Source organism: Cyanistes caeruleus, chromosome 2 (genome assembly GCF_971803275.1).
Source record: "Cyanistes caeruleus chromosome 2, bCyaCae1.hap1.1, whole genome shotgun sequence".
Classification (NCBI taxonomy): Eukaryota; Metazoa; Chordata; class Aves; order Passeriformes; family Paridae; genus Cyanistes; species Cyanistes caeruleus.
Window position 1 is genome coordinate 98177003 of NC_141702.1, and position 26720 is coordinate 98203722.

Here is a 26720-nt window from a genome sequence, read left to right on the forward strand (position 1 = left end):
GACGTTTTGCTGCTCTCCAGGAGTTGCCTCGGAAACTTCCTCCTGCACAGTGCTGTGTGGAAACACTCTCAAGTGAATGAAAACTCTGGATGCTGGCCTTGCTGAAACAGAAAATAGACAGTGAAGGTTTTATCCACTGTGCTGTAGCTAAAATCTGAGAAGGCTCAGTTCATTAGGTGGCAAAAATGAAGGAAGGTTCATTGAAGCCTTCTACGTCTTTGATCATCAGAATGCATTTCTGTATATTTTTAAAATTACGAGAAGTACGTGCTGGGGAGAAAATGCAAAACTTCTTATTAAGGCATTTGTCAGATACTTGAAAAATAAGGGAGAGCGATTACCTTAACGTGACCTAGCATGTTAATTTTGTTTCCACTGGCTTTAAAGTCTTAAGGCTTTTGAAGCTGCATCATATGATGGTGGCAAAAAAAAAAAAAAAAAAAAAAATTTGATTTGCAGCAAATATCCAAAATCTGAATAAGATATAGCAAACTTTAAAATATTCTCAGGTACTAAGTGTGGGTTTTTTTCAGTTTGAATGTTATGGCATTTTACAATCGTGTCTCTAGTATTTAAAGACAGTCACTTTTTCCTGATTTTTGAGTGGCAGATGTACATGAATCATAAATCTGGCTCTTAGCAGGAATGTTATTGACTAGAAATAAGCTTAGGAAGGGGAGTAACAAGGGCAGGGTTGTTTATTTGGTTTTAACATGTTTGTTGCAGTAGTTTTGGGTGTTATAACAACAGCAGGGGTGTTCTCGCTGCTTCTTTTGAGCTTTCCTTTATGAAGGTGTGTCCTGTCTTGGTCCACTACTTTAATTTAAAGGATTTATAACCTGGATAATTTGTTTGAAATCATGATTCAGTTTCTGCTGTTCCCATGCTGTTTTGGCAATACGTTTTCCTCTGAACTGACTTTTAGAAACCACACTTGAGACTTTGTAAAGGCCCTTGGTAAATACTGCACATAGGTGGCAGACTTCAGAAAGTTTGGGTCCTGGTCCAGCAAACAGTTAAACATACGTGTGTTACGCAGGGAACAATTCCAGCTCAAATCAGCAAAATGTCCAAGTTTGCATTCTTTACTGAGCTGGGACTTTAATATTAAAGTTTTTAACTCTGCATTATTAAGTCTTGCAGTTTTCTGAGTGTGGTTTTACAGCTTTTTATTTGTAACACAGAGAAATTTTGCATGGCATCAGCAACTTAGACGTTTGGAAATTTGAAGCCATAAACCAGCAGAGGGATTTCTTCAGTTATGCAGGGTTTTATAGAAGTTTGAATTGCCTTATTGCCTTAAGTTCTTAAAGGAAAATCCCTTCAGTCGTTATGCTTATGATTCAGATGTGAAGTCTTTCCTTGGAGACCTGCTACAGAAAAGAAATTGTGGGCAAAATACACTTTTATGAGCTGTAGTGTCCCAAGTAGCCAGTTTGCAGCAAGTCAAGCAACACTCCTTTTGCTTGTTTTTCTCCCTTAGGTTTGTGATGTTAGGTTTGTCCTGAATGTAGCTGTGTACATGGGATAGTTTCTTTTGATCTGTTAATGCTCCCCCTCCTTTTTCCTCTTAAACCTTCCTTGCTCCTGAAACCAAAAAACGTTTTAGAAAGAGTTTGGATCGTTTTATAAAACTATTTGTTCTAATCACACATGTCTTGGGAAGATAAAGCTGTGCTTTATTTTTTTAAAGTCGATATGGAATTTAGCAATAGTTTTGATGCTGCCAGTGCAGTATCATCTACAGAATCATGAGCCAGAATTCCCAGGGATGGGCTGGAAAAGGAAAGTACAGTCATTGTAATGATGCCTACGGGTGCTCAGCATACACTTTTGTAATTAGAATAAGTTTTTTCTTTTACAGACCTCTTCAAATAAATGTTAAATCTGAGGTATTTCAAACCTGTATTGGGAGAAAATTGAATCTTTTTAGATGAGAAAGCAATTTGGTATTATGCTGCTATAAAATATTTCATTTTGTTTATAGGTGTTGTCTTGTTTCATCGCTTTTAATAGAAAATATTCTAAGATAAGTATAAACAGTATTTTAAAACTCCCCAGTAGGTTTGTCAGACTGGCCTAAAACACTTGCATCTATTTTACTGGAGGGACAAATGTTCCAGAAGAAAAGTAGAAATTACCTGTCACTTTAGAAATTACCTTCATAGGTAGAGAGTGTTGTGGGATTTTTCTTTTTCTCTAGGGGCTGTTTTGTTTGCCACTGGAATGGCCAGCTCAGATGATGAGACACACTTTCAGAGTTGTATTGTTTCAAAGCCTTTAGACAGGTAATCTTAAAAATATGTATTTCTGCAGTTAATTGTACTGGTGCTTTGAATTACCAGAATTCTGCGCTTTGGGTGTGTATTTCTTCTCCTAGCAGTGATACAGCACATCTCTTACTAGTGGGCAACAGTCCCAAGTAGTACCTCAGGAGCAGGAGCTCTTCCCATCAGAGGTGGTGTTGGGGGAGTGAGATTGAGAAGAGGAACGGCAAGATTGTGTGTTGTGATTAACATTCAGCTTATCTTTGTGTGTGATGATACCCTGTTTAGATGAAAGCTTAGCAAAACATAAATGATGGCAGGATACTCAAAATAATTTAGTAATTTGTTCTGCCGTTAATTTAGGTTTCCTAAAGCACTGTTATTAACGACAGTGTCCATCTGACTATATATATTATATATATATATATATATATAATATATATATATAATTTAACAACTGAATAAGAAATACTGAAGACAGTGATGATATTTAAAGCAAAAAAAAAAAAGATTGTTTAATCACCCCCCCAATCTTCTTTTCATTTTAAAATTTACCTAAAGTTTGCATAATAAAAGAATTTTGAAGACTCTTCAACCAAAATAATGTGCTGGAACACAGCAAGATTTTGTCATTTCATGGACAATTCCAAGAGTATTGCTTTTTAAGAAATCTGGCAAAGGGAGTGTTATTTTAATTGTCTTAAGAAGTGATAATTTTGTCCCAGTAGAAAATTGTTTCAAGAGACTGCAATAGAACATGGCAGTTATCTTCATTTTTGAAAAAGAGATGCAGCTTGACCTTGGAACCTGATCTGACTCTCTCCAGTAGATGTATGCATGCTTGTCTTTGTCACTTTTGGTTGAAGCAGCATGTAAGCAATACAGGTGAAAAGTGATGAATAGAAAACAGGACTCATTGGACCATCAAGTTGTAAAGCAAATAGAATTTTTTTTTCCTGTGTACCAAACATATCAACTACAGCTGGAAAGAATAAAAATTTCCTCATGCTTCTTTCCCTCTCAAGAGAAGAATTGCAAAGTGGTCCAGAAATCTTTCAGCCATGGGCTAGCAATAGAGGGATCTTTGTAGGGCTGAGAGTTACAAAGGTGGACATGAGAAGACATTTTTAAGAAGACCTCCCAGTGTGTAGTGTCAGCCTTCAAATACAGGGTGTAAAATAGGTGTTAACTCTGGTTATTTTCTTTCCTTAAACCCTTGAGAAAGAGCTTGGGTTTGACTGAAAACCAGTTGTTGTGTTCAAGTTGAGCTTTTGTGGAAATGTTGCAGGGAGGTCTAGTAACCTTGCTGATAGGTAAAATTTTAGTGTTACTAAATCTGAGGATCAGTTCAAGCCTCACACTTTGGCTGGTTTTGAGTCACATAGTGTATGCTTCAGAGTGACATAAATAGGTGGAATTGAAAACAGCTGAAAGAAATTTTCTTGTCGTATTAAGTTGCCTTTGCTCCCCAAGGGAAAATGTGCTTCAAAGTTTTAGAAAGGTTTAGTTTTACTACAGCCTTAATAAATATTTATAAGTGAAAGGAGAGTTTTCTCTCTCAGATTTGCACTTGTTTTTTTGTATCCCTCATGATTCATTGTTATTTCCTCTTCTGTAGTCCTCCATCCTCCACCTTTTGAATTCAACATCCCTTGCAACTGTGATCATCTTGGATGAGTTTTACCTTAAAAGTGAGAATCTTTAATTCAGATGAAGAATGGATGTTTGTGAGGAATTTTTGTTTACCTCTTACTATAATCTCAGCAGGGCACATTATGAAGTAGTTAAAACTTCCTCTTAAGTGAAGTTACAATCTTGAGAAATAAACAATCTATAACAGATGAAAAAGCTGTAGTAGTTCCATGAAAAATGAGCTGTTTGATTTTTTTTTTCTATATTAAGGAACTGTTCCTAGTTTATGGAGTGGAACATTTTAGTCTTTAATTCTTAACAAATTGACCTTTTTTATCTGTAGACTTGAATTTTTGGTCTTAGAATATACTTCCATCAAAAGCAACTCCTAAATATAGAGCCTATTGACAGTCTTCACATGAACTTTTCTATTTCAATCTTTCACATCTTCTGTGTGCCAGCTTAGTATCACATTTCTTTTTCCATATTCATTGCTTTCTGGTTTAGGCAGTAGTTTTGCAGGTGCTGAATTTAATGCTAGTTGCTGTAGGAGATACAAATTGAATTAATTATTCCTGCAGGCTATCTGAGCAAAAGATGATTACTTCAATCTATGGATATGGGGGGTGGGTTTTAGCATCTGTCTATCTTAAAATCATTCAGTGCTTTTGAAAAGGTGTCATACCAACAGTTCTGGACAAATTCATATTCTTTTTAAGCAGAGGGGTTATGTGTTGTGATTAAAAAAAACCACTTCCATTGAGAACGCTGATAAATTCAGCTCCTTGTTGTCCTGATTCCTGTTTTAAATCTAGCCAGTTAAAATGATGACTTTTAGCCGCATGTGGATTTGTATGGTTGGAGCTCAGCCCAATTAGATGAATAGGTAGTAAATTACACCTGTTTTAGAAGACTCCCTTGGCAAAATGCTCTACTATAAACTAGATGGTGACTTCTTTTTAAAGTCTGAATCATTGATTCCATCAGAGAATTACTGAACTAGTTTCAAATTTTGCTAAATTTGTGGCCAGTGAATAATGTTGTCTGCAAGACGCCTATTTCATAGTATATTTCTGACTCAAAAGCAGAGTTCATCATAGGTAAGGTTGCCTTCAGTTTTCCTTCACCAGACCTTATTCTCAGCTGCTTACAGCATTGCTGAACTGTTTGGACTGAAGTTTTCCATGCCAAGTATGGACAGCTTTATTTGCAACTATTCCTCAGGGTAATTTTCTTAGCTTCAGCAAAACCAATTCAAGCTACTTTGAACACTAGAGGAAGGATAAATTGTACAGTGTCAATATTTAAAACAAACATGAATTGTGTTGAGGTTTAATGCTTGCTGTACTTTAGAGCTTAGCATGTGTTTCTTAATGAATCTCATTTGGTCCAAATTCTTATTTGGTCCTATTGTAGCTGCTGTAGCTCAGCAGCAGGACTGATGAGTTGGTATTTACCAAGCTGAGCTCCTTCAGGATCTGCTGTGCTGCTCCCGTCTGCAGTGCTCTGGGAGGCTGCTCTGTGTGGCTTTCTAGGGGCTTCTTGTCTGTAGTTCTTCTAGGAGAGCAGCCAAGTGTAGGCAAAACCTGTCATTTTCTACAGGCAAGAGCCCAGGAGTACATTACAGGTGGAGGCATGGCATGGAACTGCTGAGGTGATGGAAAAGCTTAAGTGGGAACAGAGGGCAGAGGCCAGCTCCTCTCCAGTGGCTGCAGAGAGCTCAGTGTTTGGAGTCTCAACACTCCTACTGGCTGTGAAACATTCTGGAAATGTTTCTTACCATATTCTCTTCTAATTTCTTCATAGCTTTACATTGCAGCTGTGGATTTTGGACTTCCTGTGATCTTCCTGAAACTTCACAAGCTTAGGGTTTTTGTTCTGTACTTCAGGAATTGATTGCAGATTAGCTGGTTCATCAAATGAGAGATTTTTTTATTGAGAATTTAAAATTGAGGAGAGCATAACTGTACATTTGGGGGTGGGAAGTGAAACTGGGAAAGGCTGGTGAAATTTAAATGCAGGATACTAGGACTCAGTATTCTAAGGGTATGGCAGCTATGGGAACAAACAGTAGTTTGATCAGAATTCAGCGGTCTTGTATCCTTATAAAATAGTAGCATGCAGTGCTGCAATGGATATAGTAAAAAAAAGGGCTATAGATAAAAAAATAAAAATACTGCTGTTACATTGCCTTTTACTGTTGGGAAAAGACTTCTGTCATTCTCATCTCAAGTTTTTCTCTTTGCCATTGTTTCTCTTGATTTTACCAAACAAAGCTTGGTAATCAAAGAAATCGATGGGTTTTTGTCAGCTTTGTTGATATGATAGGATTCAGAAGAGAAATACAAACTTTGCTGGGGAGCTGGGAGGTCGAGGTGAGAGTAACAGCAAAAATTATATTTGTGCATGTCTATTCAAGAACAATGCTGCAGAAAGAAGATGTTCTATTTCTAGTAAATAATTTTTTAAAACACTAAGAATTAAAAGATGAGAGAGTTACTCCCTACAATAAGAGAAAAGCTTTCCACGTGTTATACAAGTTTCGAATGACTGATTGGAAGTTTGTGTGTGGGACCATCACACGCTTGGAGAGTTGTCAAGCTGTGGGTAACAGTGAAAGTGGCACAGTAGATTTTCTCAGCTGAAAGAGGAGGTGGGTTGAACAATTTTAGAGAAGGACAGTATAGCACGGGGCAGAAAAGCTGATCTGAAAACAATCAGGAATAAAAAGTTACAGCAATGTGTCTGAATATGAAGAGGAAAACAGCTTCATTTCTACTATAGTAGTATTAAAGGATTAGCAGAGTACACCAATGCATAAACAAGTGAGCTTTTAGAAGTGATTTAATACATTTATTTCTGTAGATGCCCGGTCCTTCAAAATAGAGGTCCTTCAAAATAGAGTTTTTATTTTATGAATTTCATCCCAAGTAAAATTATATGGGAGAGTGTAGGGGGGGGGGAAAGTGTTTTTTTAAAAAAGGCTCTAGGTTAGTGTAATTGCATAAAACTTTCAAAAACTGTACTGTATTTTCCATTACAAATTCTGTGTTTGAAATATGACGTGCATCTTGTTAAGCAGCAAAATTTTGGTTCCTCACGTATGTAAAAGCAACAAATGGTGAGAACTGAGCTTAGGTCTTGAATTACATATTTCATGCATTTCAGCATAGTTGGATTCTGTAGGGAAACAGTTATTGTTGTTTTTAAAGAAAAATCTAGATGTATCAGCGTCCTCTTGAGAGACATGGGCTTGGTCCCACAGTAAAGTTGGGAAGGACAGGGTTTGGTAATACATATTTGTTCATTTTCCCTTAAGCGTAGGAAGCAGGATCAAAATAAACCAAATAGATCAAGATGATGTAAATTGAGTTTAAAAATAGCCAAGAGATTTAGCCAAATGGGAGAGGACTTAAAGAGCAGGTTCCTTCATTACTGACACTTAGTCTTTCTGCCAAACACTCTAAACACAAGCTGTTAGAGTATGCTTAAAATTGGTGAAAAAAATATCTCAACCTTTTATTTATGAGGCTAAATGTCTATTTCACTTAAATCAAGCAGAGATCGCCCAAATGTTTGGTATTTGTCTGCTCAGGGTGATTGTTCTGGTTCAAGTTGGTGGGAGTTGGGTCACTGAATGCAGCACAAGGAGGATTTCACCTGTGTTCCCTGTCTAATCATAGTTCTTGCTACTGCAACATAAAGTGCTTGCTACGTGCAACATAAAGTGTCTCCATATGTTATTGACCTGAGAAGTCTTTGAAATGTAAGAAGCACTTGTTTAGCCAGTTTGCAAGCTATGTGTTTATCCAAGGAGTTAATCTAATACTTGTAACTAACTTCCACACAGATTTACACAGGAATTGAAAGGAAGAGGTGGGTTTTCCTTGTCTTTTGAGATGTTAGATTGACTGTTTCCTCTGGTACACATTTCCTATTAAATGACTCCTCTATGCATCTCCTTCATGTTAAAAAGCTAAGTGCTAAATTAACTGCAAATTGAATTTCTGTACTTTGGTTAAATTGTGTTTAACAGCTACCCTTTGTTTCAATAAAGGGTATTTTTATATTTCACTTAGCACTGATATTGCCATGTGAAAACTGCATGAGTGTTTCTTCAGTTTCTGGAAAATAAACAAACTTGATTTGTGTTGACTTGCATGTTCTAGTGTGATGTCAAACTGGAGCAACTTCATCATCTTACTCAATATCAATTTTATACTTTGATATGGTGAGGAAATTATGGGGAAGAATACAAGTTAATAGATTTTTAATCTGTTAATAATATGCCACACAGATCCGCTTATGGCATACTTCATAATTACCACTCAATAATTATAAACTGCCATAATGTCAGTGAGACAAGAGTTTTGCAGTTGACTTAATGTAGAGGGAGCTTAAATTGTAAATACAGTTGCTGTCCCTTCAGACTTAAAAGGTGCAAATCAATTGGTTTTGTTCAAGCTAAGTGTTTAGGTCCCTATGAATTGAAAATGTTGTTAATGCAGTCCTGGATAATGGGTATTAAGCTGAGATTTTTACTGAGCCTGTGTGGCACACAACTTTGTTACCTGCTTTTCAGCTGTCTGTGTGCCCTGATAAAATTTGTGCAGAGCACTGCAGCTGTTGGGGGTAAAATAGGGAACAGAGCTGCTCAGATTATTCTTTTATTTCTTAGCAGGGTAGATGTGGAATGCTTCCTTGAGTCCACCTTGTCACACCCTCAAGGGCTTTATTGTGTCTTCAAAATTACATGCAAAAATCCAGTACTTTGTTGAACCATTACCCTCTGATAGTGTTTCTTTAAGGGCAAATGCTTCCATTTGTGGAAAAGTGTAAATAATGTCATGTTTTGGGAACGTGGAGCATCATAGCAATTGTCCCTTCTGATCTTTTTGATTTGACACTCTCAGAAGCTTGGTATGTGGTGTCCTTCCATTTCTGTAGTCTCTTGGGTATTGCCAGTGGTTAATTTTCCTGGCACAAGAGTGAATTACTTGGAATAACAAGTTGCTTGTGCAGCCTCTCTGGGTACTTCAACCTTGTGGCTCATTCAGTGTACCCTGACTTAGATTGTAAAGAAAGGACCTGTTTACATACACAGGGCTTTACCTTGATCTTTGTTTGCCCTCTTGTTAGAAAGACTTCTTGAAAGCATCTCTGTTTTGCCATAACAAAACCCTTTGTTTCATTTCATTATTTAAAAAGCTATTTGGGAGCTGTCTTTTCTGTTCGGGAAAGCAGTTTCAATTCATGGGCCTTTGTATCAATTTCTGTAATTTTAAGTTAAAGGTGCTATCTATCCCGTATTCACATCTTCTGAGAAACAATTTCCAATTCAATAAATTAATTACTCTCCCCTTTTTCCGAATGAATGACCTGGCTACGCATATGAATTCCACAATAGGATTTATCACCCTTAAATTTAGAAGTCTCTTCCTTAGAGGCAGGTTCCTGTTTTAAATTAATTTTTTAGAGGGTCTGGGTATATTCAAAAAAAGGCTTACCCTGCCACATGATCAATCACTAAAACTGCTTTATGGATTTTAAATGAAGACAGCAAATGCAGTAGCAGCGTGTCCCAAAACCATAAATTAACGCATTGGAGAGCATTATAGTTGACTTATAGATGGGAGCAAGCTCCCCCACAAGAGCACTGGGGGAGTAATTGTTTTTGAAACTATAACACTTCAGCTGTGTAAGAAGTGAAATTTCTTTGCCTTTTCTAATAAATATAGTATCACTCTGAACAACACTTCACATAGCCATGTGCAAATTCCTCAACTTCTCAATACTTTCAAAAGCAACACTGATTCAACTGTGTCAGTCCATTGGCCAATTTTTCCCCCTGCTTTTCCTTGTTGTTATTGCATGGAACTGAATTTCAGCTAGATTCTGAACTGCTGGTGTGCTCTTGAGGTAGCCTTTGTATCGTTAAACTTGTACATTTTGTTAAGGGTGACTTTGGGATGGTTTTCGTTCCTGTTCCAGTGATTGGTATGCTTGGTAAATTTTTATTTGTTTAAAGAATCAATGGTGCTTTAATTCTTCTTCTTTAGAAAGTGTGGTAGAAGTAAGGTGACTTGTGGCAGGGCCAGTTACTAGAGTCTAACTTGAAGTACCAAGAGTATTTGTATTACTTTTTGCATCTTAACTGCTTGTTGTCTTCTGTAATTAAACAGTAAGAAATAGGGCTATTAATACAAAAACATTTCAGCGGTGTACTTTCTTATTCTCTGAAGTGTCTTGGTTGGCTCAAATCTTAATTAAAATCAAGGGATTTAACATGGCAGTAGCTGGAGACTTAACTATTTTGAGGTTATAAGAAAGCCTGGAAGATGGTAGAAACAATCTAAATTAAACACTTGCAGTTCATTATCATTGCAAGAAGCCGTGTCACAGAATTTGTGACAGATGTTGTTAGATCAGCATGGGCTTTTCAGATTTCCTGGACTGATTTGTTGAGGTCAACTCCTGGCCACGTGGAGCAGCAGATGAGACTCTCTGAACAAACAATATCTTACTGGGTAGGAGACAGCTTACTTTTTCCTAACTTTTTTCTAAATGACTTAAAAATTATCTGTAGCCTAGACTTGTAGGTAACTCTAAACCACAGTGCTGTATGTAACTAAAAGGAATTGTTGATTGTTAGTCTCATATATCTTTACTTCTAATATGTGGTTTCCTTTTTTTTTTTTTCTTCCCTGTTTCTGTATCACAGAATTAATCTTAAATTCAGACTATTCCAATGAGCAGAATTTCTGATTTTCTTACTATTTCAAAAGAGACCAGAGATTTACAGTGTGCAAGTCTTGCCTGATGACCATCTGCAGAATAGTTTACTTAAAAATGGAAGTACAGGAGAAGCTCAGCTTGTTACCTTGATTGCCCCTTTGCAGTCCGGATTTCTGAAATGAAGAGTTTAAATGTTAGTGTGACCACTTGGGTCCTAGACAAGGTTGACCAACTTGGCAATTTTGTGCTGAGTCCTTTTTGTGTTTGTTGTGTGGTTTGTGTTTTTTTTTTGTTTTGTTTTTTTGTTTTGTGTTTTTTTTTGTGGTTTGTGGGGGTTTTTTTGTTTGGTTTTTGTTTATCTCCTATAGGTAGTATAAATTTCCTTTCAATAATGATTGAAAATGCATTTTTACTTCATTGTCTTCCAAATCTCCTTCTCTAGTGAACAAACTTACTATTGAATAAAGAGCTGGTTAACTTTTAAGATATATAATGTTGTTCTGACTCCCTTATTTGTCCTGGAAAGTCAGCGTTCTGTTTACTGACAACATGCAGAAAAATTCACTCAGCCCCTTCCAGAGTCCTAGCAACAGCTGTAGTGGTTGAGGTAACAGGTAATTTGAAAATACATTCTTTGAACTCTTGATTGGAGGGGACAGAGGGAAAACCTGCAACCCTGGTCTACTAAAAAACAGGGCTTATTCCTTAGGGTGACAAAAGATTTTTTTTTTAATGTGGACAATCTGAAAATATTGATGAAGAGTTCCTTGGATGCTATGGTGCTGCACAGAGCTCGTCTGAGTAGCTCCTTCAGTTTCAGTGGGGCTGTTGAGCTGCCAAAAGTTGGAATTGTGGGAACTTCTCTTATGAGTGTATTGAGTTACTGGGGAGTGTTATACACTTCCAGGGCAGCCAAGTATATGGGAGATACATTTTTTCTTTAAAAAGGAGCTTGAAGTGATTTAAAACAAAACAGAGCCCCAAAAATAACCAGACCCTGCAACAAACACAAAATCCAATTCTCAAAAAATGCCTAATTTAAGTGAAAAATCTTACCTACACATTATCTCATGCCACAATACTTGGATGATATGGTTCCAGAGGAGATAGTAAACTAACTTAGCAGCTCACCACAGAGAGCTTCTGCTCCAGTCTCTAATCCTGTGCCAGAGCTGATGCACATCAGGCCCCTCCAGAAGCCGTTTAACCTCACTAATATGACCGTGTTATTGAGTTAAAGCAGCTTAGGAAGAGCCTGACGAGTTCCAGAGCCAGTGCTGATGGAGGGATGTGACTGGAACAGAGAAGGGAAAGGGAGGAGTAAATGGGAAAGGGGGTAGCAGGGAGAGAGACCTCTCTCAATTGCTGTCAGCCAACAGCTTTGCTGCCTGTCAGGCTGTAGATGGAGACTTCTGAGAACCTGGAAACACTCTGTGCCCTGTTGTAACATCAACTGCACCAAAACTGCATCTCCTAACAATGTTTTGTCGTGCCTGTAACATCAGCACTGACGTTCAGATGCTAGGAGAGATCACAACAATCATATACACAAGAGCTGTCCAGGACAAAACCAAATATTAAATTTATGTCAAATGAGACTCCTTGTGCTTGATTTATGTAAGTGGGGTGGAGTTTATCACACTACCTCCTTTTCAGATTAATGGTGTCTCTGAAAGGAGCAGGCTGTACAAAAACATTGATTCCTTTAAACTAAAAGCCCCAAAACCAAGCCTAGAGATTTGGTGTCTCACTGTCCACATGCTTCTCTCTCTGTGTCACTGTTAAGGCTTTGTCCTACTCCAGCATTTCCTGCCACCACTGAGTACAGCTGAATGCAGTGCAGTAAATGTATCCAGACAGCAGAGACTAAATCCTAAACTTTGCACTGTGGAATGCAGCATCATTATGACATGATCCTTTTCATTTATTCAGTTTGTCAGAGAATTATGTAGAAGTGTAAAATTGTCGACAAGTTCTAAGGAGGTATGTGGTACCTTATTCTGTAATATCATTGTCCTCTAACATCTTGAAAGGGCTGTGTATGAGCTGCTTTAAGAGGCTGTCAGTAAAAGCTCCGTGGTTGTTTCTCTGGCTTCTGCATCTTCCAGGGGTAGCTCTACCAGGGAAAAACAGAACTATTCAATTAGTGAGACTTAAAAAAAAACAAATGGAAAATGTTTGCAAATGTTTGAGAGGGTTTATTTTGTATTGGCAAGGAAACTACGAATTTAGAACTTGCCATTTATGTAGTTGAGAGAGTTTTTGTGCATTTAGAGTCTGATTTCTGCTGATAAATCAAGGATTATGTTAGGTTCTCTGTACTGAATGTCTTGGGTAAACAGTTGTGTTGAGAAAGGAAAATTATCTTTCTGTTCCTTCCAGGAGGAAGGCCTGTAAATATAAGAGATAAATATGTTGTAGGAAGACAGCATTGTAGTGTGTTTTTGTCTCCAGTTATGTATCAGTGAGGTAGTTCTTGTGAATTATTTTTGTTTCCATATTTTACTTGAGCCTTCCCTGGAAAGATTAGTCTCTTGACTCAATATTCCATGCTTAGATTTGCATTGATGACCTTATAAATCTGAAGGCATTCGATTTAGGGACAAATCTGCACACTCATACAGCTTCAATGTTTTAAAACTTCTGCTCAGGAAGAGCTTCCAAGTCAAATTGCTTGCTACTTTTTTTTTCCTTTAGTATCATGCCTACTGTCTGAGGGGAAGTTTGTAAACAGTAGAAATAGTCTGTGGAAAATTTAAGTATTGTGAAGTGCAACAATCAAATTGAGTATTTTAATCAGGTGCAAGCTCTCTACTATCTAAGATGGAAATGACCAGAGGCAAGTCATGATTAAAGTGGATCATAATTTGCAATAATTCCTTTGGTGCTGGATGTTAAGGTTTTGTCTTCAGGATTTCCCATCATCATGCTTGATTCAGAGTTGTTTTATTGAGGCATCTGCTGTCTACTTTGAACCTAATTTATCTTCTGTGGTCTTTTGTGGCATTTAGGGTATTTGAAGAATAACAATGATCTTGAACTCCACATGTTACAATGCAAATCTTCATAGACTATTAGTTTGAAGCTGGTTTAAAAATTATGCCATGGGTAGTTCAACTACTAAAGCTAAAAGCTCCAGTGTTTATGCAGTTATGGTGGCACAGTTTATTTTATTCCTAGAACTAGAATAAACTATTGTGATATGATTTTGTTGTGGTATAAAGTTGTCTAGCTTTCACCGTTATGGGATAGTTAAAGGCTTTGAAAAGTTAAGAATCTCATCTGACAAACAAATTTTCCTCAATCACTTGGTGGTTCCCATGGTACCTTTCATAACATTCCTGGGACAAATGTGCAATGTGTCAAGCAGGGGTTGAGCACATGAAGATGGATTGTGCTGATAGAACAGAACTGGCTTCCTTGTTACCTTATTTTTGCCATGGTTTCACATAATTTTCATCTCTTGCAGACGACTAGAGTAATAAGTTGAGTAAAAAAAAAAAATGTTTCCCCTTGTAAGTACAAAAAAAGGATGTATGCTTAGAAGAAGGTACTTCCTTTAGTTTTACTTTAAATGTTTTAATGGTAACAAAACAGATTAATGGGCAGGTTTTTCATTTGAGGAAGCATCCAGTTGAGAGAGATCAGGTTGCTAATAAAATGGACTGCTGATGCATGGTAGGGGAGAGATTCACTTTTACTCTGATGTCTAACTAGAAGTGGCTAATGCAGGAATTTATTTGATATCATAGGGAAGGTAATAAGTGACTTAATTATTCTGTATGAATTCCAGTTAATGGCTTTTAGCCTTAGGTCTTCAGTCTGTTTGAACCAAAGCTAGAAGTATTCAGATGCTATCTGCTGGTTTTTGAAACTTCTAGGTAAATTTTTAGTAATACTTCCTTTTTAATTTTTATTTATTTTTTTATCATTAGCTAACTGTATTGTGTTAGTTGTGCCTCATTTGTGGACCTTTGTAACTTGGAGTATAGTTGAGTTTGTAGTGAGGGGAGAATAAGAGTAGGCTTGGTTCCTGTGCTAGTCTGGCTATCAGCTTGGGGCTAGCAACAAAAAAAGCTGCCCTCCCTGTGCCAGTTCCTTAAATTAGGCTTTTTGGATTTTATCCTCAGCATGTCACTGTTATTGCATTGTTGCTATGATACAATACTTACTCATGCAATCTGCTGTAGAATATTAGAAGATCTGACCTGAAATGTTACGTAACTTACAAATGTTTTTACAGCTGATGTTCATTATTTTGCAGAGTGTAACAATTCGTGTCTTTGTAGTTATCTGAGTGAAATAAGCATCTTGCAAGGCTTCTTATTCAAAAGAAAAATGGTTAAAATGGCAGAATTGACATTCAAAAGTGTGAATTGTTCTTCATGAGGGAGTAGTAATTGCTGGCTTGTTCAAAAGCCCCTGAAGTTGTTATGCTCATCTAATAGGATCATAACTGTCAGGTGGGGAAAGGGAGCACAATACAGTAATCTGTATATGCCTGAATTTCCAGGGCACAGTGAGCAGTATGGGTTACAGTGGAGGTGTGTCAGTCCATTTCAGCAATTACTTTTTGCTTATGGAAATGAAATAATTCTATCAGGTAACTACTGATTATTAAACCTGCTGTTGACTTGTTGTTTCAGCCACTAAATGAAAGGTATTTTGGTAGGAAACTTGAGAAACGGGCATTATCAGAGTGAATTGTTAAAGGTATAAACTTAATGAAGTTTTTTTAAATTAGAATAATTCTAAAACGTGAAAGAGAAGCATGAGATTTTTTGTGATTTGTTCAGGTTTTAAAGTGAGACTCTTTAAGATTTTCAGTACTCAATTGCTGTTTTCCTGTCTTGATAATTTTTTTTTTTTTGGTGGTGAAATAGCAGTGCTCATAGCAATACTGCAGTGAATGAATGATGCTAAGGGATGTAGTCAGGATGTTGTCAAGTCTTGAAAATTCTTCAGGGGGAGAGCTTTCTTTATTCGGAGATAAAATTGGGAATACTGTTTTTTCACCAGAGTAAGTTAAATGCCAACAAGCTGATAGATGAGGTGATGCTGTATTGGTGCAGTTGCTTTGAACCCCTATAACCAGTTGAAAACAAGAACAAAAGACAAACCAAATCTTTAGTTAAAACAATGACTTTTTTATTTGATTGTTATGGTCATGCAGCTTTGGAACAATTGCAACATACTAAGGATGCATTAAATTTTTGAAGACTGTAGTGCTTGATAATCCATCTCTTTTAGAGTTAATGTGAAATGCTAATGGAGGAATTCTGCTTATCAGATTACAGAGGTACTGAATGCTGAAATGAAAATGCTAAGTCGCAGCCAAACACGTTGTCTTAATAGGCAAAAAAATCTGGAAGACCCTTATATGACTAAGATTGTCATAAATTATTTAGACCAAAGCATTAAAATTCAGGATTAATCCTTTTGAAATATTGGAATTCTTTCTTCAGAGAAACGTTGATCACATGATATCAAAAGTATGTGAAGCATTTTGCATTGGGGTAAAAAGACAAGGTTCCTTCAAAGCAGATTTTACAGCTTTTAAGCAGGTTACATAATAAAGGATTAGGGAACAGAATGAGACAAATCGGATGAATGAAAGGTTAGTTTGATGCACTGCTTCTGGATATGACTTTCGGTGATGGAGATCTGGAACTTGTTAATGTCTATGTATTTCAAATAATGTTAATTCAGGAACTCATTGCTGGTAAATATATTTACTGCCATATCTTTGTCCATTATTTCTTTCACGTACCAAAAGTTGGGGATGGTGAGTGTTCCATTGTTACATACAGATATTTTCAGTTTTGACAAAATTGCATAATAACTTGCTATTAGTTTGCTGACTATGAAGCACAACATTCCCCATTAAAAAACCAAATCATAGCTATGCAAATTCTTGCCAACAAAATAGATTTAGAAATCCTGTGTTTGCTTCTACAGACTTAAGTGTTTGTTGTTTTGTTGGTTTTTTTTCTTCTATAGATGCCACCTTCAATGAACAGCAAGATCTTTTTTGTCAGAAGTTGCAACAGTGTTGCGTGCTCTTTGACTTCATGGACTCTGTTTCAGACCTGAAAAGTAAAGAAATCAAGAGAGCAACACTGAATGAACTGGTTGAATATGTTTCAACAAATCGTGGAGTGATTGTTGAATCAGCTTATGCTGACATAGTGAAAATGGTAAGTAGAATGCTCTTGTTATAGTTTGAATTTTAATAAAATATCTTAATCAGTTTATGACTGTAATGGCATTTAACTCAGAATTGTGGTTGGTTATTCTGCTTATACAATATAATTTGTTAATGATAACTTGGCTCAGAAAGGCTTGTAAAAACAAACAACTTGCAAGTTCTAGTTATTAGCTGAAACATGATGCATTCAGGTTAATTAAAATGAAAGAACTGGTGCACTGCAGATACTTGCAGTCTGGGTAAGCTTTAAAGTTGTTCTCTTTCAGAAAATGGCAATATTTCAGTGCTGCCTGTTTTTATTTACTAGTGGCAATGGAGAGTTAGGCTAAAGTTTTCTGGTAGTAATTGCTGCAGGTACTGGTGACAGCAAAAAAGTTTATCAGTATAAGAAAGCAACTCTACTTTGTAAATACTTTTTATGTCTGTTTGTTATTATTTTGGCCTTGGAGAGCTGTACTATATTAGCCTAAGTGGTTTGCTGAAGTTATAAACCATAGGATGACTTGTCCCATGCAATTGCTACTAATGACTTGCTGAATAATGAACAAAATATTTGTGGTTGTTATCTGCTGACTTTCCCAGGTGTTTATGTGCATTTTCAAATGCTACTTAAATAATGATTTTGATCTGCCTGTACTTAAGGTACAGGGAATGCAACTGAAAGACACTTGAGAATAATCTGAATTATTTTTTTTTTTTTCCCTAGAAAAGTGAAATGTAAAAACAGTGGCTTTAGTGCCCATGCATTTACGTGAATGGTTCTCTAAACTTTGGTGAAGTTTACATAGATAAAATGCTGATTTTAAAAAAGCTCTCAGGAACATAAGCAGAGCAGTTCAAATATAGAGCCTGCAACTTTTGTGGTTCGCTATACAGTGTAAGCTAGTTTTTTCTTAAGGTTAATTTTGTTTGTTGTTTGGTGGTTTGTTGTTTGGTTGTGGTTTTTTTTTTCTGGGCAACTGATAGAGAAAATCAGATCTTAAATGTAAATAAATGTGGAAGTTTTGCCATTATACTGAAGGGCTCGGATTATTGAAACCCTTCTAATCATTTTGGCTGTTTCAGCAGATGCTTATTAAGTTTTACAAAAAAATCTAGGACACTGCAGGGTTTTGTATAGTTTAGTTTTTTAAAGGACCTGGTTTTCTGTCCTAAATGTTTTTTACATAAGAAAATAAAGGACAAAGTATGTTCACCTCTTATTAGGCTTTTTTTTTTTCTTGCTGCTGGTGGCAGCAAGCCTGAATCCTTGCAGTATTTTCTTATTCTGTGTGCCCTCTGTAGCCCCTTGTTACAAGAAAGAATATACTAACTAGCCCATACTACTTGTTGAAGAGAGGCTTTCTTTTATGTTTGAGTTGTTTTCTTTTCTTGGAGATAAGGTGGTGTTGGGCTGTTCTTTTGAGTTTTTGTTGTTGTGCAAATGATTTGATTCTGTGGATGCTTGTTTTCCCTTCCATAACAAATTTCCATCTCCTTTTCTTCCCTAAAATGACAGAAAGTGAAGCTCAGTGAGAGCTGTAAATGCTCAGTGAGAGCTTTTTGAGAGCTTGAGACAAAAGATCCCTCCAAGCTTGAATAGTATTTCTAATCTCCCTGGCAACTGGCAGCAGAAGAGGCCTTTGCTGTGAATTAGGACGAAGTTCCAGCTTTCAGGAAAAAATCTGCATGGGTCTGTTTCTCCCTCTACATAACACCTGTGTCAGGCTCAAGGCCTTTCTTGGTAGCAAAACTTGTATGAGATGGAAGAGTTACTGTTTCACTTCTGTTTTGTTTGGGTTTTAAGTTTTTAGGATGTTCAGTGATCCTATATTAAAAATAACTTGAGTTTTGCTGCAGTGTTTGAGGTGTGGTTTTGGGATGAAAAAGTAGAAATGGCCTTAATGAAATCCAGCTATCATCTGGCTGCTAGTAGAGGACAGGCAGACTAAAGAATTCCCTGAAAAAAGCCAGAGTGGCAGCAGTGGCAGAAGCAGAAACAATTTCTTTCCAAAGCTCCTTGTCCTTCCTTAGGCATGGGACACCTCTCCAGCTCTCAGAGGAAACAGCCTCAGGTTTCAAACAGGTTTCCCTGGAGTCACCTGAGCTGTGGGGAGGCTAAGTCAACAATGCCTTAAAGATAGCAGGAAGGGACATAAGATGCTGATTCTGACCAGTGGATAGGCAAGGTCTGTGCAAGTGAGGAGGTCTCTGGCATTCCTTTCCTTCACTGGTCTCTGCTGACCCAAGTATCACACAGGCTCCTCTGGTCGTCTCTGCTATGCTTGGATCCTGAGGCAGGGAGCTTGAATTGATACCAGTATCATTTCTAGCCACTGAAGATGGAACAACATAATTAAAAAAAGTCTTTGTTTAAATGGATGTGCAGGACACGCTGTAGGTTATCTTTTTGGTGCCCTGGGCAACCTAATTTTCCTTCAGGTGAGGAGGAATTTTGCTTACAAATAGTTTTGAAGATGTAGCACAGTGGTCAGTGCACCTCTGTTCTGGGTCATCTAAAACTAGTGTATTCTGTTTGGAAATTCTCAGTTAAAAGCACTCTGAAACTAAAAAGAAATCAGGGTTTGGTATTGTAAATACTTTAAGTTTTAAAACTTCCTGGGAAATTAGAAAGTTCTACCTTTTATCAGTTTGGGGAACATGACAGAAATGTCTCTACAGTACACGTAACTCTTCATCTCCTTGTGCCTATCAGCCTCGCCTCGTTCCCCAGCAGAATATAAAAATCTAATGTAATGAGATTGTCCTAACAGGCTGTATGAATTGTGAATTCAGAATTCAAAAGAAATCAGGAACCCTCAATCTGCACGCTCAAATTGGAATTGAACCTAGTATCTTTTGAATGTTGAGATCAAATGTACAGACAATAAGGGACTTTTTTTTGTTGTTTGTTTCAATAAAATGTAATTGCTGTATCCCAGTGCACTTACTGGTACATTTTCTGATGTCATTTTTGGAAAACTTTGAGATTTAATTTAGAAAGCTGATGCTGGATTTATCTGGAAATCTATCCGACTTTAAAAACCTTTTATGATCTGTGTTTCTGACATCACAGTTTTGGGATAAGACAACACTTGGGAAAGAAAAAGAATGCTTTAAGTAACATGAGAGGATATAGAGTAGAATTTGCAAAAGTATTTTAAACATAATAAAGTAAATTAATTGGTTTTTTGGGGGGAGACAGTCTAGTATGGAAAAAGGGTGCAAGGTTTATTTTAAGTTTCATGTATTCTTGGGAGGTGAATAATGCTAGTGGCAGTACTGAATACTCTGAAAATCATACCATTGGTTTTCCACAGGCCTGGCTGAGAGGCTTGCTGATTGTTTCTGATACAGAAGTGTATTTAGTAGCTTTGTTTTGGACATGAAACTTACTACTCTGAGGTTCTGTGCTAAAGGCTGACCAGCTCAGTTCAGCAAGATGCATGTAGAAACAAAAAGAAGTGTTTGCAGGAGATGTTACCAGAAAATTTGTAGGAGAGGCAGAACATTCTCTGTAGGATTCATATGCTGGAGGGTTTTATTGAATACCTGTTAAGAGTAGACAGAGCAAATAAGAGAACGAGGATTGTAATGTTGGTTTTTGAGCTTGATTAAAATGAATGTTCTCTGACTCCTATTTCCCACTCCTCTCCCCCCCAGCCTTTTGTTCTCAAGCTTTGGAACCCCAAGTCCCTTGTGTTTACAGCATTAAAGGACAACTGTACTGTTTTTTGTGGGGTGGTTTGTTTGTTTGTTTGGGTGGTTTTATTTGGTTTGGGGTTTTGTTTTGTTTTTTTGTTGTTTTTCCTGTGTCTTAAGCTTGGAGACAGCTGAGCCCATCCACACAGAACTTCATTGCCCTTCAAGTCCAGGCCAGTAGTGCTGCAGCTTTGCCGTGTCCTAACAGGAGACAGAGACAGGACACAGAACAAAGGGCATAGGAGGAAATGAAAATGCATCTTATGCAATAGCTGTGTATCTTGTTTAATGAGGCAGCTGATGCTTATGTCCTGTGACTTCAGGATCTTTCTAAAGTCCTTTTGCTAGACTCTACAAACACCTTGGAGACTCCATGGAATATGGGCAGGAGGATTTTCTGCAAACTGTTGAACAGTTTCTTTTGTGCTTAGTAGGCTTGGGTAATAAGCAGCTACTTGAAACAGATTTGATCAAAAAGACTAAAAGATTTTGAAAGGTGATTGGAAAAGTCGGGTTTAACTTGTTCCTGAAGGAATGGTAAAAAATGCAGAAATTAAATGAACTTCATGTTCTCTTTTGTTTGTGTTAGAGATTTAAATCCAGTATGTTATATCTGGTGCAGGAGATGACATTTTTCCTTTAACATCTGAATGGTCTTCTATACATGCTTTAATATACTTCAAAAATCCCTGAAGAAACCTTTTTAAACTTGTCCTTTTGAAATTGATTTGATGTGACTGTATCATACTAAAAGTAACTTAGACTACCTTTAAGAAAAAATAGCTACTATGTGAAAGGGAAAAGTTAGAATGGTTATGTGTTTCTAACTTTCCAAACCCTTGAAACACCTTGAAATTTTCAAAGGTGAAAAATGTAAACAGAAATATCTTGAAATCAAGTAAGATGAAGAGCTGTAGAAATAAAATGCATTTTTGGGATTGTCTGCCTTACATGACAGACATGCTTGCTCTCTCTTACGTGGATAGACCTCTCTTTAAATCATAATTGATTTTAGTTTTATTTTATTTGTGGTCTTATATAAAAACAGCTCTTTGTGTCATGTAGTTAAAAATTGTTTTTTATAGGGAAGCTGATTTTTTTTTAAACTTCATAGTTTCTAGGGAGATGCTGGAATATGTCTAGCTACAAGCTTGTAAAGCAGTTGAGACAAAAGTTACTTTCTTATTTTCATTGATGTGCTACAGACTTCTGGCTGTTTGTATTTTGCAGTTTTGAAAATGAGCTAGTGATTTATTATGTTACTTTCTTTAGATAGTTTTGTTTCATTTGATTTCAGGGTAAATGAGTACCCTAATGAGTGTTATCGGTGAGAGCATAAACAGTGATACAATTTAATTTTTTTTTTTGCTTACAGATTAGTTCTAATATTTTCAGAACACTTCCACCTAGTGATAACCCAGATTTTGATCCGGAAGAAGATGAACCAACTCTTGAAGCCTCATGGCCCCACATACAGGTGTGTGATTCTTTTACTTTCAAGCCTTCTCAGAAGGCAAGAAGTGTGGATACTTCAGTCATTTTGTGCCTTTGTTAAGAACAAAAAAATTGCTTTTGTAATACAATTGAGTTTTTATAGCTGAGAGGGAAAAAAGTGGTGCTTTTTTTAGCATGCATAAATATGGCTGAATGTAACACTTCTAAATGGCTTAAATATTATTTTTTAAACAGAGGGATTGCTCTGTTAAATAGTGCTGTATGTATGTCTTAAAGCTGGATATTTTAGATAATTATGTTCTTCACCTAAGAGGTTTGTTTTCTGCAACTGAGCAACTTTATAGTGTTGTTTCAATGAAATATAAGTTAATACTAACAGTTCAGTTTCTTGTGGCAATAACAAAAAATGGAGTAATAGCCTTTATTTGTCCTTTGAGCAAATAAAAATCCCCTCCTTCTTCCCCACCATTTTCCCTCCCTCCATGCAAAGGCTTTACAATATCAGCGTTGTTTGGTAACAGTTGCATGGTTATTCCATTGTTGCACTTCTATGGAGATCTCGTGATTTTTATAGCACTGCTGTATCACACACAACCACAATGTGATTGACTTGAAATGCTGCTGAGTTTTATTTTATTTTCTATTAACTATTAGAAGATGTAAATGTTCAAGCACATATCTCAGGGTAGTTCGTTGCCGAATTTATGTAAGTCGTATCTGTTAAAGAAAAGTGAAGTTGCAGCTCCTAGCAGTGGGTAGATTGAGCTGCTGCACATCTGCATACCATTTCCTCTCTCCTCTCAAGAGCTAAAATGATACCCTGCCCCTATAATATTACAGTTCTAATGCATCCACAAATGCTCTTATTTAAAAACTGAGCTTCTAATATTGACTCTAAAAAGTATGTATTCAGCATAGTATTTCAGACTTAAACCAAACAAGAATTAAGTTATCACAAAAAAATAACTCTGCAGGTCAAAGGCTGTGATCATTATTTTCTTATATATGGTTGATTCTAATTAATAGGAGAAACAGCTATAACTGAACTAGATGAGAGGCTTGACTTTGTTGGGTGGGACAAGGGCTAAGCAAATGTCTCTTGTAGTCAGTAGCAGCACCATCTGAATTCTAAATACCTGTGTCTCAGAGGTAAAATCTGGAAATGCTAGCTCAGTTCACTTTAGGTCATAATTAAACTCTAGTCCTGTTCATAGAAAAAGACCTGTAGATTTTGTGATCAGTTCACTTGTGCCTTAGGCTTGCCTGAGAGGAATTGAAAGAGATTTGTAGCCTGTGGTATTATTTGAAATTTTATTTTCAGGTTTCTTCCTTGCATTTTTCTAAGGGAAATTTTGCCAGGCTGTCTGGTCACTGGTTGTGGATTTCCCTTCCCTGTGTCTGTTGTTCATCTTGTCCTTGGAATAGATTACTCCTTGCAGCATAGTGGAAATAGTTTGTGTTTCCCACTCTGTCCTTTTACAGTTCATGTGATCCTGGACCATAGAAGACTCAGTTGCTCATTGCCCTTCAGGAGCACAAAGCTGCTGGAAATGTCAGATTCTGTGTGTGAAAGAAAGGCTGTACACAACTGTTCTCCTCCCCAGCAAAACACAGTATTATTTTTGGCATAGTCTAAAGGACTGCTTAAGGAGAGAAGGTGTGGATGTTTTGCTGACTGTGATTTGTGACAGATGAGTTACAAATTCCAAATTCTATCCTGATCTGGCAGTCAGGTAGCCACTTTTCTAGGAGAGGAAAAAAAAAAAAAGTCTGAACCTCTACTCTTCTCTGCTTGAATCTGTTGACGTAATTGCTTAGTAAGTAACCAGTGTGTGTAGCCACAACAAAAGACTCCAGACCTTCAGTAAAATGAGTTTCACTTGAAAGATGTTGCTTTAAAGTGCTTAAAATGGTTTGTAGCAGCCAAAGTAGGTTGAACAGGTTGACATTTAAAGCTGCTGTGCATTTTGAAGCTTAGGGAGTTGCAGAGTTGCTGGAATTGTTTAAAGCAGTAATATTCTAGTGGTCCCTGCAAGATAGAATCAGTAAAGCATTAGGAATTTTATTCCATAGCTCTTTGACCCAAACAGACTAGTTTTGAGAACAAAAATCACTAAATCCAAAATCTTTCCCCTCATTTAGTATTTCCAAGAGTAATGTTTCTGTTAAACTCAAAGTTGAGCATGCCTGTCTCTTTAGGTAGGATCTGTTGTGATTAGAACCTGTTCTGGTGCCCCTAGTTTGATTGTTGTTGTTATGCTTTTAAGTTTGCTAACATTATCATACAGGGAAAGTGAGAATTTGACTTACCCAGGAATGGCCACTGCAGCTTGCTTCCTGAAGTGTCCTGGATAAAGAGGCTTTCATGTATCTCCCAAGGCTCACAAGGATTTCCAAAGTCATTTGATATCCAGTTGATAGCCTGAATTTAATCTTGGACAGCTTGTAACAAGATGTTGCAGCATTGTGCTTTTCACTTAGTTCATCTGCTTGATGTCTATTGCAGTCACTGTATCTATTTATGGAAAGAAGGCATAATTATCCTTCTTCCCCTGTCCTTTAGGGAAAACAAAATGTGCCAATTTAGTGTTCACTCTTAAAAAGTGTTCTATCCCATGACAATCCTAGTGGCTCTCTCTGTATCCTTTCAGGTTTTAATAAATTTCCTCAAGCATGTTTAGGTCTCTGCATCTCTGTGCTGTCAGTATCTTCCTGGAATATCCTAGGATTTCACCTGTCACTTCCATAGCTTCATTGGGAGGATGGATCTTAGTCATCCTATGGTTAACCCTGTCTCAGCTTAAGGGCTTGCAAATGCAGAGCTTTTTCTTAGCACTCCAGCTGTGACTTTGCAATCTGAGTTTCATTCTGTATTTGTTCTTCTAGGGCTTCAGAGTCAACTTGTCCTTTCTTGTGGGTAACATGACATACTTTTTTTTCCCTATTTTCTGCCCTGGTGGTGTGGCATTGTCTAAGCAGTTATCACACATGGCTGTTCTTTGTTGTTGTCACTGATAGAAATATGTAATATTAGGAGTTTATTACAGAAATCTTGAATTAAATTAAGTTCCAAAATTAAGCTGTGCTATGTACCCTCCTCTGGCCATATGTTGCCCGTTTCTATACAAATTTATCTAGTTGCTAATTTGAAGAAGATCAGTAGAGTCAAAATGTTTTGGGCTGGAAGGGACCTTTAAAAATCACCTTAGTCCAAGCCCCCTGCAATGAGAAGAGACACCTTACAGGAGATCAGGTTGCTCAAGCACCTGCTTAGTTTGGTGTCATCTGCACCAAACATCTGTGCTGAGTGTTCTCTCACTGTCTGTGTCATTGATAAGAGATTTTAAGCAGCCATGGTTGAGCTCTTTCTAAGACAGAAGGTGCAGTATGGTAACATTTAAAATTCTACTATTGGGTTGTCTATTATGGTGCCAAGAGAAGACAGGACAAGGAGTAATGGCCGTACACTGAAACAGATGAGGAACTTTACACTGAGGGTGGCAGAGCACTGTTCCAGGCTTGCCCAGGAAGGTCATGGAATCTTTCTCTGGAGACATTCACACCCTACCTGTTCCTCTGTCACCTGCTGTAGGTGACCCTTCCTTGGCTGGGGGCTTGGGCTAGATGATTTCCAGAGATCTCTCCCAACCCTAACAATCCTGTTATTCTATGTAAACTGCTGATAGGAAAAGCTCTTTTTACAGTATGTCAGAGTGGGACGAAGTGAAGGGTAGCTTGAGTTTCTGAGCCTCTGCTTTGCAGATACAGCACACCCTCCTTGAGGCTATGCATAAGTAACTGTCAGCTCAAATGTTCAGCATAAAAGTACTTACTGTCATGTACTTCTCTGCAGTGAGGTTTCTGATTATAATTATGAATTACTCAGGTGTTTGCTCTCAGTTTAGTTAAGTGTTCAGAGTGGTAATAGTTGAAACTCATGCCTGTGAGGATGAGCACAGGTCTGCGTGGGTTTTATTTAAAAGCCCAGTCAGTGATGGCATTATGTACCTAAATTTCATTGCAGTATTATTACTAATCAGTTGCTTAATTATATTGAGTTATGAAATAGGCATTGAGAACATGAACAACTCTGAATGTAATCTAAACGTAAGGAATATTTCCTCTCAATTCTGTCTTAGTGAAGAGATGCCTTCTTTGTACTTTATTAATCTGCCATTGTTTCGGAAGTGCAGTATTTTGGACTTTTGCTGAACCCCAAAATATGGGACTTGTGCTCTGGCCTCTCCATCCCACTTTCTGCTACCCCAGGTAGAGCTTTGGTAGCTCTATCTCCTGTCAGGTTTTTTAATCTCTGGATATTGTAGGATTGTAGCAAATAGGAACTTGAACTAAGTAGAAATAATATGCTCCAAGACGTAATGGATATTATAATTGAATTTCCAGGATATAGAAGCCTAATTTTAATCTGAGCTCTTTCAGTTTCTGTGAATTCATTCAGCTGTTTTAATACAACTTTTCATTTTCACAGTTTGCAGTCAGAACTTAGTTTCAGGAATACTTAGTAGATTTTTCTTCATTTCTTTAAGGAATTATGTAATGTTGGAGCACTTAATTTATTAACTCTCAATGCTGCTAAATGTTTGGTAACCTATTTCTCCATAATAAGTTCTTAACATGGCAGGAATGTAACATTTAGAACTTGTTTTTTGTCCACTAGTGGTATTTTCAGTAGATTATTTATTAAGCTTTGACTCTTCTGGGAATTAAAGTGTTTTAGGTAC

General features: G+C 37.1%; 1 protein-coding gene across 1 annotated transcript in view; it reads left to right on the top strand.

The window, feature by feature from the left end:
* The window catches only part of PPP2R5A (protein phosphatase 2 regulatory subunit B'alpha), a 43668-nt gene that overhangs the window by 1667 nt on the left and 15281 nt on the right, over positions 1–26720 (top strand). The window contains exons 2-3 of the mRNA XM_086878622.1: positions 16635–16831; positions 21899–22000. Of these exons, the coding sequence (XP_086734748.1) occupies positions 16635–16831; positions 21899–22000 (299 nt within the window). The remainder of the gene's footprint in view (positions 1–16634; positions 16832–21898; positions 22001–26720) is intronic.